This window comes from Prenolepis imparis, unplaced genomic scaffold, assembly GCF_030444845.1.
Source record: "Prenolepis imparis isolate NDT839.2.m4 unplaced genomic scaffold, iyPreImpa1.0 SCAF_2, whole genome shotgun sequence".
Classification (NCBI taxonomy): Eukaryota; Metazoa; Arthropoda; class Insecta; order Hymenoptera; family Formicidae; genus Prenolepis; species Prenolepis imparis.
The window spans coordinates 15,841,857-15,857,108 of NW_028141160.1; the positions used below are offsets into that span (position 1 = coordinate 15,841,857).

General features: G+C 36.5%; 1 protein-coding gene across 1 annotated transcript; it reads right to left on the reverse strand.

Annotated features, from left to right (window-relative positions):
* Nucleotides 1–271: 271 nt before the first annotated feature.
* LOC145949009 (uncharacterized) lies at nt 272–14,226 on the reverse strand. Its single transcript, XM_083058676.1, has 5 exons — nt 12,337–14,226; nt 8,421–8,526; nt 8,257–8,342; nt 6,913–7,017; nt 272–4,909 (listed from the first exon to the last, which is right to left on the reverse strand). The coding sequence occupies exons 1-5, from the start codon at nt 12,362–12,364 to the stop codon at nt 1,026–1,028; spliced, it is 4,209 nt and encodes a 1,402-aa protein (XP_082914802.1). The 5' UTR covers nt 12,365–14,226; the 3' UTR covers nt 272–1,025.
* Nucleotides 14,227–15,252: the final 1,026 nt, after the last annotated feature.

Genomic DNA, 15,252 nt, shown 5'->3' on the forward strand with positions numbered 1-15,252 from the left:
CTTATAAAAAAATTAATACTATTTTACTTATTCAACCGATTAAAGATAGAGAACATCGTCACTGTAAATAACTATTTTACAAATACTTCTCAACGATAGACTCAGACCTGATTGAATGAATTGTCTTCGAGAAATATCGGATAGTGAATAAGTTTGATGCCGTCGTCATGGTGAAACGCTTTCTCGGTGTAAAAGGATATATAGGGTAAGCGAGTATTTATTGATTACACAGTGAAATTTGTATAACGAAATAGAGAAAGATATATTTAAAAATAATACAATGTGGCATTTTCTGGATCAGATAAGTTATACATAAAAAAAATATTCATAACGCTACGAATGTTCTCCTACATAATACATATTAAATGCACACATTGTTACACACATATATTACTACGTTTCTTCTCTATACATGAGCAAGTATAAAATGCTGCTAACATTTGCGATTAAAGCAGATAAAATTCATTATAATTAATAAAATATAACATAATAATATAATAATTAATAAAATCCATTTTACAACTTCTGTAATATCTTAACTATATGATAACAATAGAGAAAATATATATTTTGGCGTGGAAAGAATATAGTTACGCTATAGGGATCATTATACCAGTTTCTTTTATCATATATTACGATTAAATAATTCTAATCTTGTGGTTAATACATACTATAAATTAATATAAATTTTAAATGTGTACATATTTTGCTCTTCATTATTTACTTTAATTTATTATTTATTCATTTTTTATATTTATTTGTTATTTAAATGTGATATCAAATTAAGCTTATTCCTACTTTATGTGTCAATTAATATTAAAAAAATATATCGTTACGTCATTCTATAAATAATACAAACATCATTGGCTGAGTTTCCAATTCAATTAATTTTAATCTTTAATTATTTCTTCTAATTATAATTTTCTAAATAAAAAACTAATTATATTATAATCAATTGATGTTGATGAAACTGATTAGCCAAGAAAGATAATTATTTCTAACTTTTCACATTCTTCAGATATTTTTTAAGTGTCTTTCGAGTTCTCGTGCTGTTCGGAACTCAAAGTTTCATTTTTCGCGGCTTCGTTCGTCAATTGCGCGCTGCTGGATTCGTTCTTGCCGCCTTCATCTGTGCGCTCGTCGATCAATCCTCCGAGAACTGCCTGAACGTATTCCTCGCGACCTTCGTTGGTATCAAAGGAGAAACCAAGGGAAGGGACAAATTCGGTCTCGACGATGGTCTTCACAGATTCCGTTGTCGTTGTTGTAGTCGATTCTTGTGTCGTCGACGTCGTCGTCGTCGGTTCTGTTATAGAGGATGCTAAACTTTCCTCTTCAGATTCGCTAGTTACATGCTTGCTCTCTTCTAAAGGCAAACCGGTCTCAAAGTCTAAACTCCTCTGCACTTGTGGCAAATCGAAGACGAGTGGTTCACGAATCAAATTACCACGATACAGAGGCTGTCCAAAGTTCTCTGTTAATTGTTCAAGGATTTTCTCCTTCTGAAGAGGTCGAGTGGTCTTGTTTTCTGCTTTCGATTGATTCGTCTTCTGTTTTGTTACATTATTAAAATTTATTTTAGAGGAAATATCAGAAGGCTTAATAGAAGACTTGACAGGAACGTTAATAGATGTCAAAGTGTCTTCAAGAGAAGATATCTTAGAATCTGCATTTTCGATTGATATTCTAGTTTCTAACAGTGGATTTGTCGTAATAAATGATGGTTCGTTGAGATCCAGATTCGGCGATGTCTTCGGCTTGGTTGATGGATCGATGGGTGTCTTTAACAAATCGAAAGCAGATACCTTGGACTTTGAGTTTTTGAATGGAGTTTTGGCTTGCTGACGAATCAATATCGGACTCGTCGTAGCATCTGGTTGTTCATCGAGATCTAGATTAAACGAATTTCTCAGTGCGCTGCTATATAGATCTTTCGCCGAGAATGGTCGCGGCAATCGATCCAGTTTTAACAATTCAGCCATCAGCTGGAGAAGATTCAGCATACTCATGTTTGAATTCGATTGCTTGAATTGATCGAGTGTATCATCGATAACAACGGGGAAACTGTTGTCTTCATTGTTCGGAGACGCGTGACTAGCATCGCGAAACTTCGAAACGTTAGCGACCTCGTCCTCCGGTTCGATTGATCTGATGATCTCGAAGTCATCTAGCTCATCTTTCAGAACAGGAGCTGGTTCTTGGCGCTGTGCGATTAATCGACTGATAAAATCGTCATCGGTCGTCTCCAAGTCTTCGTTTCTCTCTACTGTGAAGGATGCCTCGTACGGAGAGTTATGTTTATCAATCACCTCCTCGATCTGTTTTAAAGATCCTGGACGGATCAAGCGCGATAGACTATTCACTGTTGCATTCTTTTTGATTTTCTCTTCAGAAACGTTGATCTCTAGCACGCCTTTCGGTGTAACCGTCTTCAAGCTTGATGTCTCTACATTGACATTACTGCTAGTAATCGGAGATTGCGTGATAGAAATCGAAGGTTCGGGAATAAATGTCGCAGAATTTTCTGACATGCTGGTACTACTTGAAGAGAGCAAACGTTCTGGAATCCTCGTTACTTTTGTACCTATCGAAATTGTCCTTGCTTCTATAGTCGGCGTGGAAATTTCAACTTTGGGAGTAATAATTGCAGAGTTTGTCTCACAAGATTCCCCTTGTTCGTCAGATGTTGAAGAGTAGCACGGCAATTTGGTATTCGCTCTCGTGCTCAGTTGAGCCTTGATAGCGTCCCTGATGCTAAATTCGAATTCTCTGTTATACTGTATTAGGCTCTCTGTCTCGCTGTTGTTCTTCTTCAGGGTTGTCGAGGAGTTCTGCGTCTTTTGCGAGTCCACGTTTTCTGTGCGATCAGATTGTGTTGTGTACGAGTGTTCATTCGGCGGGACGAAGTCGCCGAAACCGTCGTTATAATCAACAATCGGCGGAACAATGTCGGTCGCGGGAACGTCAACAATCGTTCGACCATGCGATGTGGAAACGAGCCACGGAATAGATGTGGATACTTCAGGGACAGATTGAACAGTTAAATGAACGCCTAAATTAGGCGTCTCCGACAAATCGTCCGCGTAATCAACCAGCGACTGCTCCTCAACATTAAATATCGACGATCGATCTTGATTGTTCGCAATAGATCTGTCAAAAAATCGTGGAATCTCGGTGTTCGTCAATCCAGGATTCCAGGAAGTTTTGGAACTCTCGTCCATCGTTGTATAACGCGTCTGTTCGGGAACGTTAATGAGGAAGCTTTTCGCTGGAGGTCTCAAAAATCGCGCTGGTTGAGGAATCTCGAAATCGAAATTTAATCTGGATATCGGATTGTCGTTGGAAATCGATCTAGTCGACGATGTGTTTTGGTCCACAGATGTACGGCTATCATTAGATGAAGAACGAAGGATAACACTTTGTATCTTATCAACGCCTTTTCTAGTCGTAATTATCGGATTTGCAATTGCCGAAATAGTTGATGCTTGTGCAGCTTTTCTCAGCAACGGAGTCGTCTTGTCGCCGAAGCTTTTCGTATACTCTGTCTCCTCGAAACTCTTCGTGGTTTCTTCCTCCGTTGATCGATCATAGGCTGTCTCGTTGAAAATATCCGATTTCTTCGGGATGTGCGATGAATTCACCTCTTCTTCTTTCTCGTACGATCCTGAAGAATCATTTAAAATTGCCTGCGGTGGAAGAGAAGTCGTAAGACTTGCTCGATCATTCTTTGCAGGATTTTGACTCTGTATAATAATTCTACCGAGTGGATTATTCAATGCTTGAGCAATTCCAATACTGTCTTTCGTTTCAATGTCTTCCCAGTTATCCTCATTATCGGATTTAGTTATTGGTCTCTCGTTCTGCTGTCTAAATATCTCTTCGTCTTCATCGATCGGACCCGTCACGTTGATTCTGAAATTTGTCTTTGACTTTTCTTCAAACTCGAAACGCACTTGGTCATTCCTAGAGCCAACGCCGTTGTTTTTTTCATTATCTCTATCGGCTCTCGATGACGAGGCATTTTCTGATTTTTTCGGAACTTTGTATTCCGTTTTTCTCTCTCTCAAATTAATATTTCTCACGTCCACGTTCTGACGAGTAATCGTGGGAGAAGTCACGCTATGCGCATAGAGATGATCGGAACTGTCCATCATTAAATCCAGCTTGTTGTATGCCAGCGTGGAAGGTCGATAGGTCGTCGGCACCGTAGGCGAATAAAATCTTCGTGTTGTGGTAGTAACAGTGGGAACAGTAGGCGCGTAGGACGTCTGTAAGTGATTGGCGAATCTGCCGCCGGGTCTACGATAATCGTCCTGGAATTCATTATCGCCGCTTCGATCCTGATAATCGTGTTGAATAATTGGGGAAGCATGATAAGGCGATCGGCCCTTGTTTTCAAAGTGCAGTTTGCCTTGATGATATGCCGGATTTGTACTTTTCTGCTGATGATGATCATAATGGAAGATTCGCCGCTCGTCCCGATGAGGATAATCCTCGAATCTGCTTGGCAAATCGTTTCTCGTCGCGTCGACGGCGGCGTAATCCGTAATGCTGCGGAATACCCCGGGCAAAAAACCCATCACGATTCTGCCACCGAGCGCGGAATAGTCGATGATCTTAGCACCGCTATCGGGATCCACCAGACCGTCCTTGGTGATTTCTTCCGCAGAAGATTGCAAGCTGATCATCGCGTACGCGTTGCGGATCATCTCGTCGTCGTCAATCTGATAGCTATTGCGGTTCCTTTCGAGATATTTCTTGCTGGAGGAACAGTCGACCTTGGTCCACCAGTCGCAGGTCAGCAGTTTTTGGCTGAAAGTCGAACCGATCGGGCACAGGAAGGAGGATACCAATACGTCGTGGCACACGTGGAAAACTTGACAGCCGGCCGCTTCATCGGCGTAGTAGCCTGTTGAATAATCGTAAACGAGTCTCTTACGATTCTATCCATCTTTCTTTGGATTTTTTTTGGAGAAAGACGTATAATTTTTTCATTTCCGATATAATTTTTTACATATTTTTTACAAATATATCGAAATAATAAAATAATGAAATTTGAAGAATGATTGAAAATATTATAATAATAAAATTAAAAAAAGGTCAGCCCACCCTAAAAATTTTAAAAACTTAATTTTTTTTGCATTTTTAAAAAATTTGAAGTCTTAAGAAGATTTTAAGCCGAGTCCGATGTCAACATTGCAAAAATTGACCAAGCTATGTATATAGAAAGTTGAGTCGGACTACCACGTGAGTTAGTCATGGATCGAAGTCTTCATTAATTCAAGTTTTGGATATTGCATTTGAATATAGATTTTGAATTTTATGACTATATTTTGCAATTGATAATGTCATTAAATGTAAAACATATGATAGTAATGTATGTTTAAAAAAAACAAACATTTGTGGACTTGGATTTAAATTAATGATTTTTATATGACTCCTGTGAACCGATTAGTGTGAACTCTAGCCTTCTCATAAACAATAAAGCTTATAATATAAACCGGTTAATAGTAATCTGCTAAGGGCCGGTTTCACCATCTCTGATTAACTCAATCGGCCGATTAAACTATATCTTTGTCTCTTTTTAAGAACGTAGCTGAAAAGAGACAAAGATATAGTTTAATCGGTCGATTGAGTTAATCGGAGATGGTGAAACCGGCCCTAAGAGATCGATGCGATTTGCATCGCTACTGCAGAACCTCAGACATAAGCAATTATAAAAGAGGCTCGACAACATTACAGGACTCAGAAATATCTCTTTTTAATTTTGGAAATAATTTGGGAATAATTAAATTATGATAAAATTATGATAATTGAAACAATGTGATAAGATAAAGAAATAAATATTTATGAGGATTAGAAATTTGTTATATATTCACCGTTATGACATATCGAATACATAGATTTCGTAACACTTGTGTAACAATTTTACATAGTTTCATCGGCATGCAATGTTGTTTTTGTGACTTCATCTTTCTCTCAGATTATCTAATATCTGTGGTCAGCATAGTCAGAGGGCACTGAGTTAAACTAATACAACAAAAGCATGGAAAATTAAATCGAATTAAATATTCGCTCTATGTTATTAACGACAATGACAATAACGGCAATGATAATAATAATTCGTCGGCGCATCTACTTGATTCATGAAGAAATCGATAATAGCAAGTTTGATACTGAGTGATTCTTACATTAGAAAATAAAATCAAGTTATATAATTATCAAACAGAATAGAATTATATTAATTTTAATTTATAAAATCTCAATTTTTAATATATATATAATTTATAACAAAACATTACATTTTAATATAAAGTTAATGTTATAACAAAATTTAAGAGTTAATAAATATTTATAAAATTAAGCAGAACAAATTAAACCTTTGTTTTTATACGCGTTAATAAATTAAGAAAATGATTACACTAAAAATTTTATTTATGCATTATCTTATCGCGTCATTCGGTATCGATTAAGGATTAAGCCAATGAATTTTCTAAAATTAATCGAGTGCCTCTAACAATAAGTTAGCAGTTTCCAAATCTAAAGTACACATTAATACGTTTTTGTGTCGAAAAAGAAATTGATTGCATTCTTTATCAACAATTAATTAAATTTTCCCTGTTTCGCTATACGCCTTATAATATTTCTTATTGTTCTTATCGTTTACATATAGCTAAACTAATCGCTTTCTTGTGTAAGATAATCTCTCAATAATACAAACTTAATACAAACTTATTGTTAAGTTATACAAACTTAAAGTTTTAGAAAGAAAAGAATAAATAATAATTTTATATAATTACTTATAATGCATAATAATATCAAAATAATCGAAATGATAACCAAAAGAATATGGGATGAAGCGGCATGTGATATAATTTATTCATATATTTATTCATATATATGTATATTTACCACGTGAGCGTCCTTCACATGTAAATCCTGTCTGAGGTAATATTGTGTAGGCGGGATAATCGACGCCTGGCTCACCCGGCACATTTTTTCTGATGTCAGATAAATCTAAAAAATACAAGAAAATTTATTTTTTCAGATGGTAAGAATTAAATCGCCCATTTAGAAACTATCTTTAATCTGATGAGCTGTCTAGAAAATTGATGAGAGAAATGCCTATTTCTTCATGATTTATAATCGCCGAAAAGTTTATATATATACATAATTTTTTATAACATAAAAAATTAGATTTTTCTCTTCTTGAAAATTACTTATAAATTAAAAAAAAATGCGTGCATAAAAGTCGCAAAAAATTAAATATCTTTAATTCACAACTATCATATAATAAGATCGACAATTAAAATAACTTTTCCATTTAAATGGCAGTAATCAAGTATATAGTATATAATTACTTACACGTACAATTAACAAAGAAAGAGAGAAAAAGAGATGTTAAGTAGTACCGAGTAGGTACAAGTTCCATCAATCGTCAATTACTGACCAAGGTCGTAGAAAATAGGCCGCAATAATCGTGTCTATGATATTTAAGTGTCTAAGGATATTTCTTTGCCCGTGGTCGGACAGATGTCTTGTAACTTAATGTATCCATATAATCAGCAAGATTTTACATGACCTATTCGTGACTCACCTTTCATATAAATAGGATAAATATTATACTCCACCTTTCACATCAATGATAATTTATTCGCTAACGTTGGCCGATTAATATTTATTCACGCATGCATTTATATTTATGATTGCAATAAAAAGATGGTTGTAGTGTCATCTGAGTATATAACGAGAGGATTAATTTTTACGAGAGTAAAAGAATAAATTAAAGTTTCAAAAAAATTCTAGTTATAATAAAGTGATGAAGTTTTAAATCATAATTTCCATACAATTATGACATCAAGAAGTATCTTGTAATTATTGTAGATGCGTCAACGCCGACTTTCATCATTGCGCGTAGGTTTAGTTTAAAGATATAACTATCCTACGCCTCACGAATGTGTAAATAATGCACAAAGAAAATAATTACGAAATGCAAAAGTGAATAATGCAATGTCCACATCTTAAGCCTAACTGCGAAATTTCAGTGCCTATTAAAGGATAGCCACAAAGACCAGGTATTTACAAGACGAGAATAAGAAGAATGAAAGATTAAAGGCGTAATTTTCAAAGGTTACAGATTTAAAAGTCCAAGGATACTTAGACGTGTCGAAGGATCCCAAAATCGTAAGATTGATGATTCCTAAAGGCTATGGATAGAAATCGATCCGCGATGGAGAATGATAAATAGCTACTCACCTGTCATATAATCGTAGGGATTATATTCGCCGCCCGCGGATCCATAGCTGTCGAATGAGCCGTCCTCATTCGGATCGAAGTACTTCCTATAAAAGGTAAATGGTTTAACCAACATTTGCAACATAATAAAGTATATGGAAAATGTCGCTTAGCGGGCGATGTACCTTCCTCTAGTTCCGTCAATCGCTCTGCGTGACAGGAAACTCCTCCGCGGAATTTCATGTTCAAGACTTCGCTCGACCGTGTTGTACAAGACCGCCGTTACAAGACCTACATGAATAATGTTCTTTTATAACAGTGCCGATCTTATTGTTCGATTATTCGCGGAAGTATTTGAATGAATATTATAGTTTGTGCGAAACGAGGCTATTAAAATGTCAAAGACCTCAAGACTTACGCACGACGATTCATGCTTAAAATATTAATAAAAAATTTTTAACCATTTGAAAATACACATTTAATATAATTGTATAATTTTTGCTTATATCTACTATAAAAAATTTTAAAAATATAATATATAGAGATAGGTATATGATTCATAAAATACATTTTATATATAATATTATTAAAAATTAAAATAATTTAAATTTAAAATAAATTAAAATGAAATAAATTAAATTAGTTAAGTACGTTAAAAATAATATACTTTTTATAGAAAAAAAGAAACATTTTAAAATTAAATTCAACTTAAGTTTTCACTAATAAATAAGGAAAGATGTTTCTGGTTTTTTCACCTATGTATTAAACCTGTGAATTTTGATTGTTCAAGAATACATAATGCTGGAGAGAAACGCGCGCTGTGAATATTGTTCGATTTTGGTTTCGTAATCGAACGAGCGTGGCGTGAAAGGTCGCTCGGGACATCAAAGATCGTCTCCTCCACGGTTGCACTTTTAAGGCCACGTTGAAATTTGACTCGCGCTCTACAATCGATTAGACAAGGTAAGGCCGTAATTCACGATTGACCATGAACGATCCTCGTCGTCACGACTGTACATCGGCTTGACTCCAAAGAGAACCCGAGACTCTTCCACGAGAATAGCGTCGATCGGTCTCTCTCTGCTCAACCTCTCGTGGCAAACAACTTTGTTTCTATCTCGTAATTCACATTTAAACTTAGAATTATGCTAAGCGGTGCATCGGACGATGTTATTATCACAGTTGGGATAATTTCGCATTTCTCTCAACTCGGTAAAATCGAATTTTCCCTGAAAAGGCAATGTGGCGGTAGATGCTTATGCGGTTGATGCATCTCAAAGAGCGCAACTCAAGATAATTGTTATTGCATTATGTAATACTGTTACATAATTATATAACATTATTTAATATTACGCAAGTAATATGATTTGAGGACTCTCGCTGACCGTTCGAACGGTCAACGATGAAATGATGATGAAGTTACATCTTCTCGACTGTGTAATAAATTATTTTATCTTCTGATGACTTTTCTCTTCAGACTAAAAACGCAAGTAAAAACTCGATGCTGAAAGGATTAAAACGTCAATTGCCAAGTCGATCGGAACTAGCTTTGTTAGAATTATTTTTCCGAAAAAATTGCAACATTGTACATATAATAATGCTATAAATATTTTATTAAAATTTTATTCTCAAATTTATTAATTCGTTCATTGTTATGCATTATTTTTTTCCTTCTTCGATATGTAGATAAAAGTCAAGATGTTGATTTTACTGTATAATATTATATGTGTACGAGTTGTAACGCATAGCTCAAATAATGCACTATTACACGCCTGTCATAAAGCCTGTCGAGGATTCCATGTCTATAATTTCGTTGTTATTACTCATAACAGTCAGCAATACGTGAAATCTTTTGAAAGGCCGACAATCCAGAGATGTTCTTGAATACACGTGCTCACCCATTGTGTCTGCCATTTTCAACGTCATCAATGACATTAAAAAGACGCAAAGGCCACGTAGAATGAGCAGAACAAAGACCGGTGGTCGTGATAGAGCGTGCTTAACTCTGCTGGTGTACAAATCGCCCGATCTGCGAGGAGTCACCCGTGAATTATTTTTTGTTCGAATCTTGCAATTAGCAGTCAGATGATCTGAAAAAGGTGCACGCGCGACCTTCTGGGAGAGAATGTATTGAATTGCGGCAAGAGAAGCCGAGTAATTAGCGACGTCAATTTCCGATGACGAAAGTGCCTTCTCGAACGTTCTTTTTTTTAATATACCCGCGTCACTCGAGATAAATCGGATTTCACAAATTAATATTTAAACCACCTTATTTCGAACAATCGTTTAAGCAGATTGTTAATAATTTTTGATCATTTGTAAATACCTATATACAATTTGAACACAAAATAAGTCAGAATAGATAAAGGATATACATATGTAATAATAAAATACAAATAATATTTTTCGATGAAATTTTTTTGTTGATTTAGTTTTGTTATGCATCTTTATAATTATTTTACATTTAAATATCTTCAAGTTAAAATTGATTATTTGCATATAGGTCAGATACAAATGAATAAAAAATTCATTTTTGTTGCCTATTTATCTCCATATTTAATTAATTGAAATATTAATAAAAGCAAAAGTATAATTATAATCAAGTTGTATGTCGATATTTCTTTCTCTCAATAGAGATATCTCAATTTAAACTTTTCGATTAAAAATACTCAAGATTGATAAATCTGCAAACTCGAGAATACAGAAATTTCATTTGGCAGCAATCAGCGAATCCGTGTGACATTATTATCATTTGTCACGAACTACACGTTCAATAGCATTAAATCAAAACGTCGACATATTTCACGCATAGGCAATAAAATTGTTCACGGTAATTACCGCAATTTACACGGCACGTTTGTAAATGGACGCGCGACGGATTGCCGAAACCGCGACAAAAAAACCATGTAAGACCTCCGATGTGCAAGGCTTTGGGGTACCTACGTCGTAAAATGATTCACTTTATGAGCATATTATCTTAGCAACGTGTTCTTACCAGCGTTGCGTAAACGTCATCACGAGTTTACGTGAATGAACTGTCGCGGCGAACGTAAATGAGTGGTCTCTTTAATTATAACGCGCGCGCCGGTGATTGATTAAAGCTGCTACCGGCAAGAACGCGCGAAGCAGCGTCGAGAGATCGGGCATTACATAATGTACGCGTATATTACGGATAGAGGAAGCACTTAAAATCTCCATATAAATGTCACATGAAACTTTAACTTTATCTCGCGATTAATTAAAGATCAAATATCTAATGTATCTACAGTCTAATGATAGTTTATTTTATCGTTGTACCTAAAAAAATGCTATTATTTAAAAATTTAAAGTAAAAACTGAAGTAAAATACATATAATATAAGAACAATACCAAAATCTTTTGATTTCGATCTCTGATTTAATAAATACATAATTAAAATTATGTACTTACAGAGAAATTTTGTCACGAAAGTAATTGTTTCCTCGATCCAATATATATATAATCCAATATAATCATAGAATGAAATTATAGCATTTATATATAATATAGTACATGACATGTGTAATTATAATTTAATAATTTAATAAAACAACGGTTGACAAAGTGCTTAATAAATTATCAGTTATCGAGGATTCTGTTTAATGACTTAAACAAAATCATCTCTATGTCTGATTTATGAATATAGCTAGAATGTTACAAGAATAAAAATGTTTTATGATGTTTCGTATCATATCATGATCTCGATCGTCAGAAATTTTAGCGAGTTCATGAGTCATTGTCCGATTGCCCGAGTCATTGAGTTCCCACCGTCATAACTATAAAACTTACTCCGGCGAGCACTTTCGTTACCTCTCCGTCACCGGTTCACTGCGGTCTCCGGCGATGTATGTACGTCGTTAAGAAATTATTCAATCTTGATCGATGAAATCCGCGTTCGATATATATATTCATAGCTCGTCTTATCTGCCTTATGGCCATAAACTAACACGCGATCAAAATAAACAAACAGCGTGGGGAAGAGGGAGGGAGGGAAGAGGATTTCACATCACTATCGCACGATAGATCGATTATTTGTGGGGGTCTGTTTCGAACTCAGACTTTCCCACACACGTGGACACTTACACAGAGTAGACAGGCGAATTTTTGGCATTTTGTCGCGGTGGACGGTGGCTCCGATTACGCTCGTCCACCGTGAAAAGCAACGGCGGATGCACTGTGCGCACCTTCGACGCGGTCCCTTCGACTCGACTCCGACTCTTCCTCTCGAACAGGGGCCGTCGCGTCTCCTCGCCGGCCGGCGCGGTAGGGATCCCGTGAGATCGTGGGACCTCTTACCTTTCTTCTTCTCGCGGGGGCCTCTCACCTGCGCCTATCTACGGGGCCATCCCTCGCGCGAGGAGGAATTCCGCGCGAGTCGCGCCTCTCGCCGGAATCTCTCCGCACGTTCAGAAGGATCCAGTTCCTCCGCTACGAAGATGGGACGAATTAATGGTCCCGGTCCATGCAAATTAGATTTTCTCCAGGCAGTCAAAGATACGGATGCTGATTAATTTAAATTCGGCGATATCTAGTTATACTTCAATGTTCGTTTCATTATTCCGTTTTTACTATCGTTAATTGGGAACCTTATTAGCCGGATATTCGGTTCGGACCCGAAATTAAAAATAATAAATGTTGGAATAAAACTTTCGTTACGTGGTCCATAAATATACTATATGAAATCGTCGGTGTTCCTGAATATAGAAAGCGAAGTTATACCGCATCCGTGAAGACTTAAAGCCGATAATATGTGCACGTGAAAAGCTATGTGTAATTGAAATAAAGCGACACGTTATATAAGTTCGATGACATTGCCTCGATTCGCGTACCATATACACGTGACCGTTTTCGCCTTTTGCATAAGCGGCGATCTCGTCTCTCCCACTTTCGGCTTTCCTCTTCGAAGCGCGCGAGGTGACCGCTGCTGCAACAAGTCATATACACGCACGCTATTTTCACCGGGTGCGTGCGACTTTTCGAGGCCGCTGGTTATAGCCTCTCGCTCGTGCATATGCTAGTTAACGATGGCGATTGGTATCTTAATTAAGCGAACACTTGCGTGACCCTCGCCTGAAGCGCGATCAGACTTTTTTGTTTAATTAAATTTTTTTTACAACGAGAAGGAAGGATGCTTCTTGCGCAGCAAACCTCAGGCGCTAAAATTAGAGCATACATTTCAACACGTGCGCAACATTACACATGCGGGGCATTGCGGAGAGATTCCGACAGATTTACGAGATACACAGGCTGTCCCAGAATCTCCAGGATTTTAATGTTAATGACAGATTTTTGATGCTTGGACCAGGCATCAAGCTTCAACGCGTGTTTCATAAAGACATTTAAAAAATGTTCTTGTATTTAAATATTCTTAAATCATTATTTTTTTTTATTTATTATCTGGTGAAGCTAATTTTTCGTTCGAATGTTTACGTTCTTAGAATGACGCGAGAGTGAATCCGTGCCTGTCGCGAAACGTTACGTGAAGCCGGTCAGTGGGTATACGCGCGTTGCATTCTCACGTAACAGCGGCGGGATGCTGATGGATGGTGAGATGCTCGCGCGCGTCCCTTTCGCCCGCTTCTCATCCTCGGTCAGGGGACTTACTACGGAACGGCAAGCGCAACCATTTACGATAACCACGCGCTTTCATGCAGAACGGTACCGTTATAACGCCCAAGCCGCGTTTGCTCTAATGGCAAATAGGCTTATTGTGCGTCTTGCATCACGCGAATGCGCATATACATATATCATATATCCGTACGAAGGCATAATTATTAAATACTCGTTTATATAAAGCTCGAACTCTGCTCCTCCTCGAAGATGGAATCTCGCGATTTTTTTCGCGGGACGTCTTACGAAACTCGAATGGAAACTCTTTGATAATTTGTATGTTGACAAAATTTATTGTTCCATTATATATTATTTACTTCGCTTTCTCTATACGAGCATTTCATGCGTGAATATTATTACTCGACATACATTAAAAATAACGATATAGTATTTATTTTATATGCTTGTTAAAATTAGTTTACTTGCCGCACTTAATATTCTCGAAATAAGCATAAAGTGTATTTTTGCGAGTGTGCTGTTTGAACGATTCATTGTCAGTATTATATAATGCAAATCGAATAAACGGGAAAAACGGAGGTATTAGAAAGGCCCGATCCATTCGTGTATTCTCGAGTCTTTTGTTCAGCCGAGAAAAGCTTATCCAAGGATATATTATAGATCACGCAGGATATTGTACCGTGACGTTAATGGAATTGCAACCGGCAATACGACAAGGTGGTTAAGTGGCTAGCCGCATATAATTCCCGACGAGCTAAACCGCAGGAAACGAGGGACATTAGAATGTCTGAAACACAAGCGGTTTTCTTATCCTATAAAAGCAGGTAGCGGTACAGAGGCGAATGACAGGAAAAAAGTCCTTTCGCCAAGGATGGTGATCTGTCCGTGCGTCTGTAATGGTCTCGTCAAGGATAGAATTTATTAACGTTCGTTAGCGCGCTCCTGTATACAGCGCGTTTGCTTATGCAAATCAAAAAAGATGCCGATATTTGCTCAAGCAAGTATTATTATTGACTTTCATCGGCATGACCCTGTTTGCAACTCACGTATATATAAACTCATGTAGCTTGAAAGGGAAGTTCCATGGAGACTTTCTTCGCTGTGAGAAGTCGTAAGTAAACCGAGCAAAATACCATCGCGAACATGCAATTTCTTTTTTACATTTCGACTCCGCACCATATTATGTCAAGTGAGCAGCAAAATCAATGTGAAATGATGCTCAACTCTATATCGCTTAATTGAATAATTAAAACAAAGATTACTTATATCGGATTAATTTATAATAGTTATATTGAATATACATATATAAAATAATTTATAATATTTGTAAAAGCAATCTAATTATTTTTTAAAAACCGTGACAATTTTTTAGATTATTTCTAAATAATGTAGATTATTTTTTGATAAAATATAATTTTTTAGAAATAATCT

Coding starts and splice junctions, on each gene's coding strand:
- LOC145949009 (XM_083058676.1), bottom strand. CDS start 12,364: ATGCCAAAAATTCGCCTGTCTACTCTGT. Junction 8,527..12,336: donor AATTCGCCTGTCTACTCTGT/GTAAGTGTCCAC, acceptor TTATTCATGTAG/GTCTTGTAACGGCGGTCTTG. Junction 8,343..8,420: donor ATTGACGGAACTAGAGGAAG/GTACATCGCCCG, acceptor TACCTTTTATAG/GAAGTACTTCGATCCGAATG.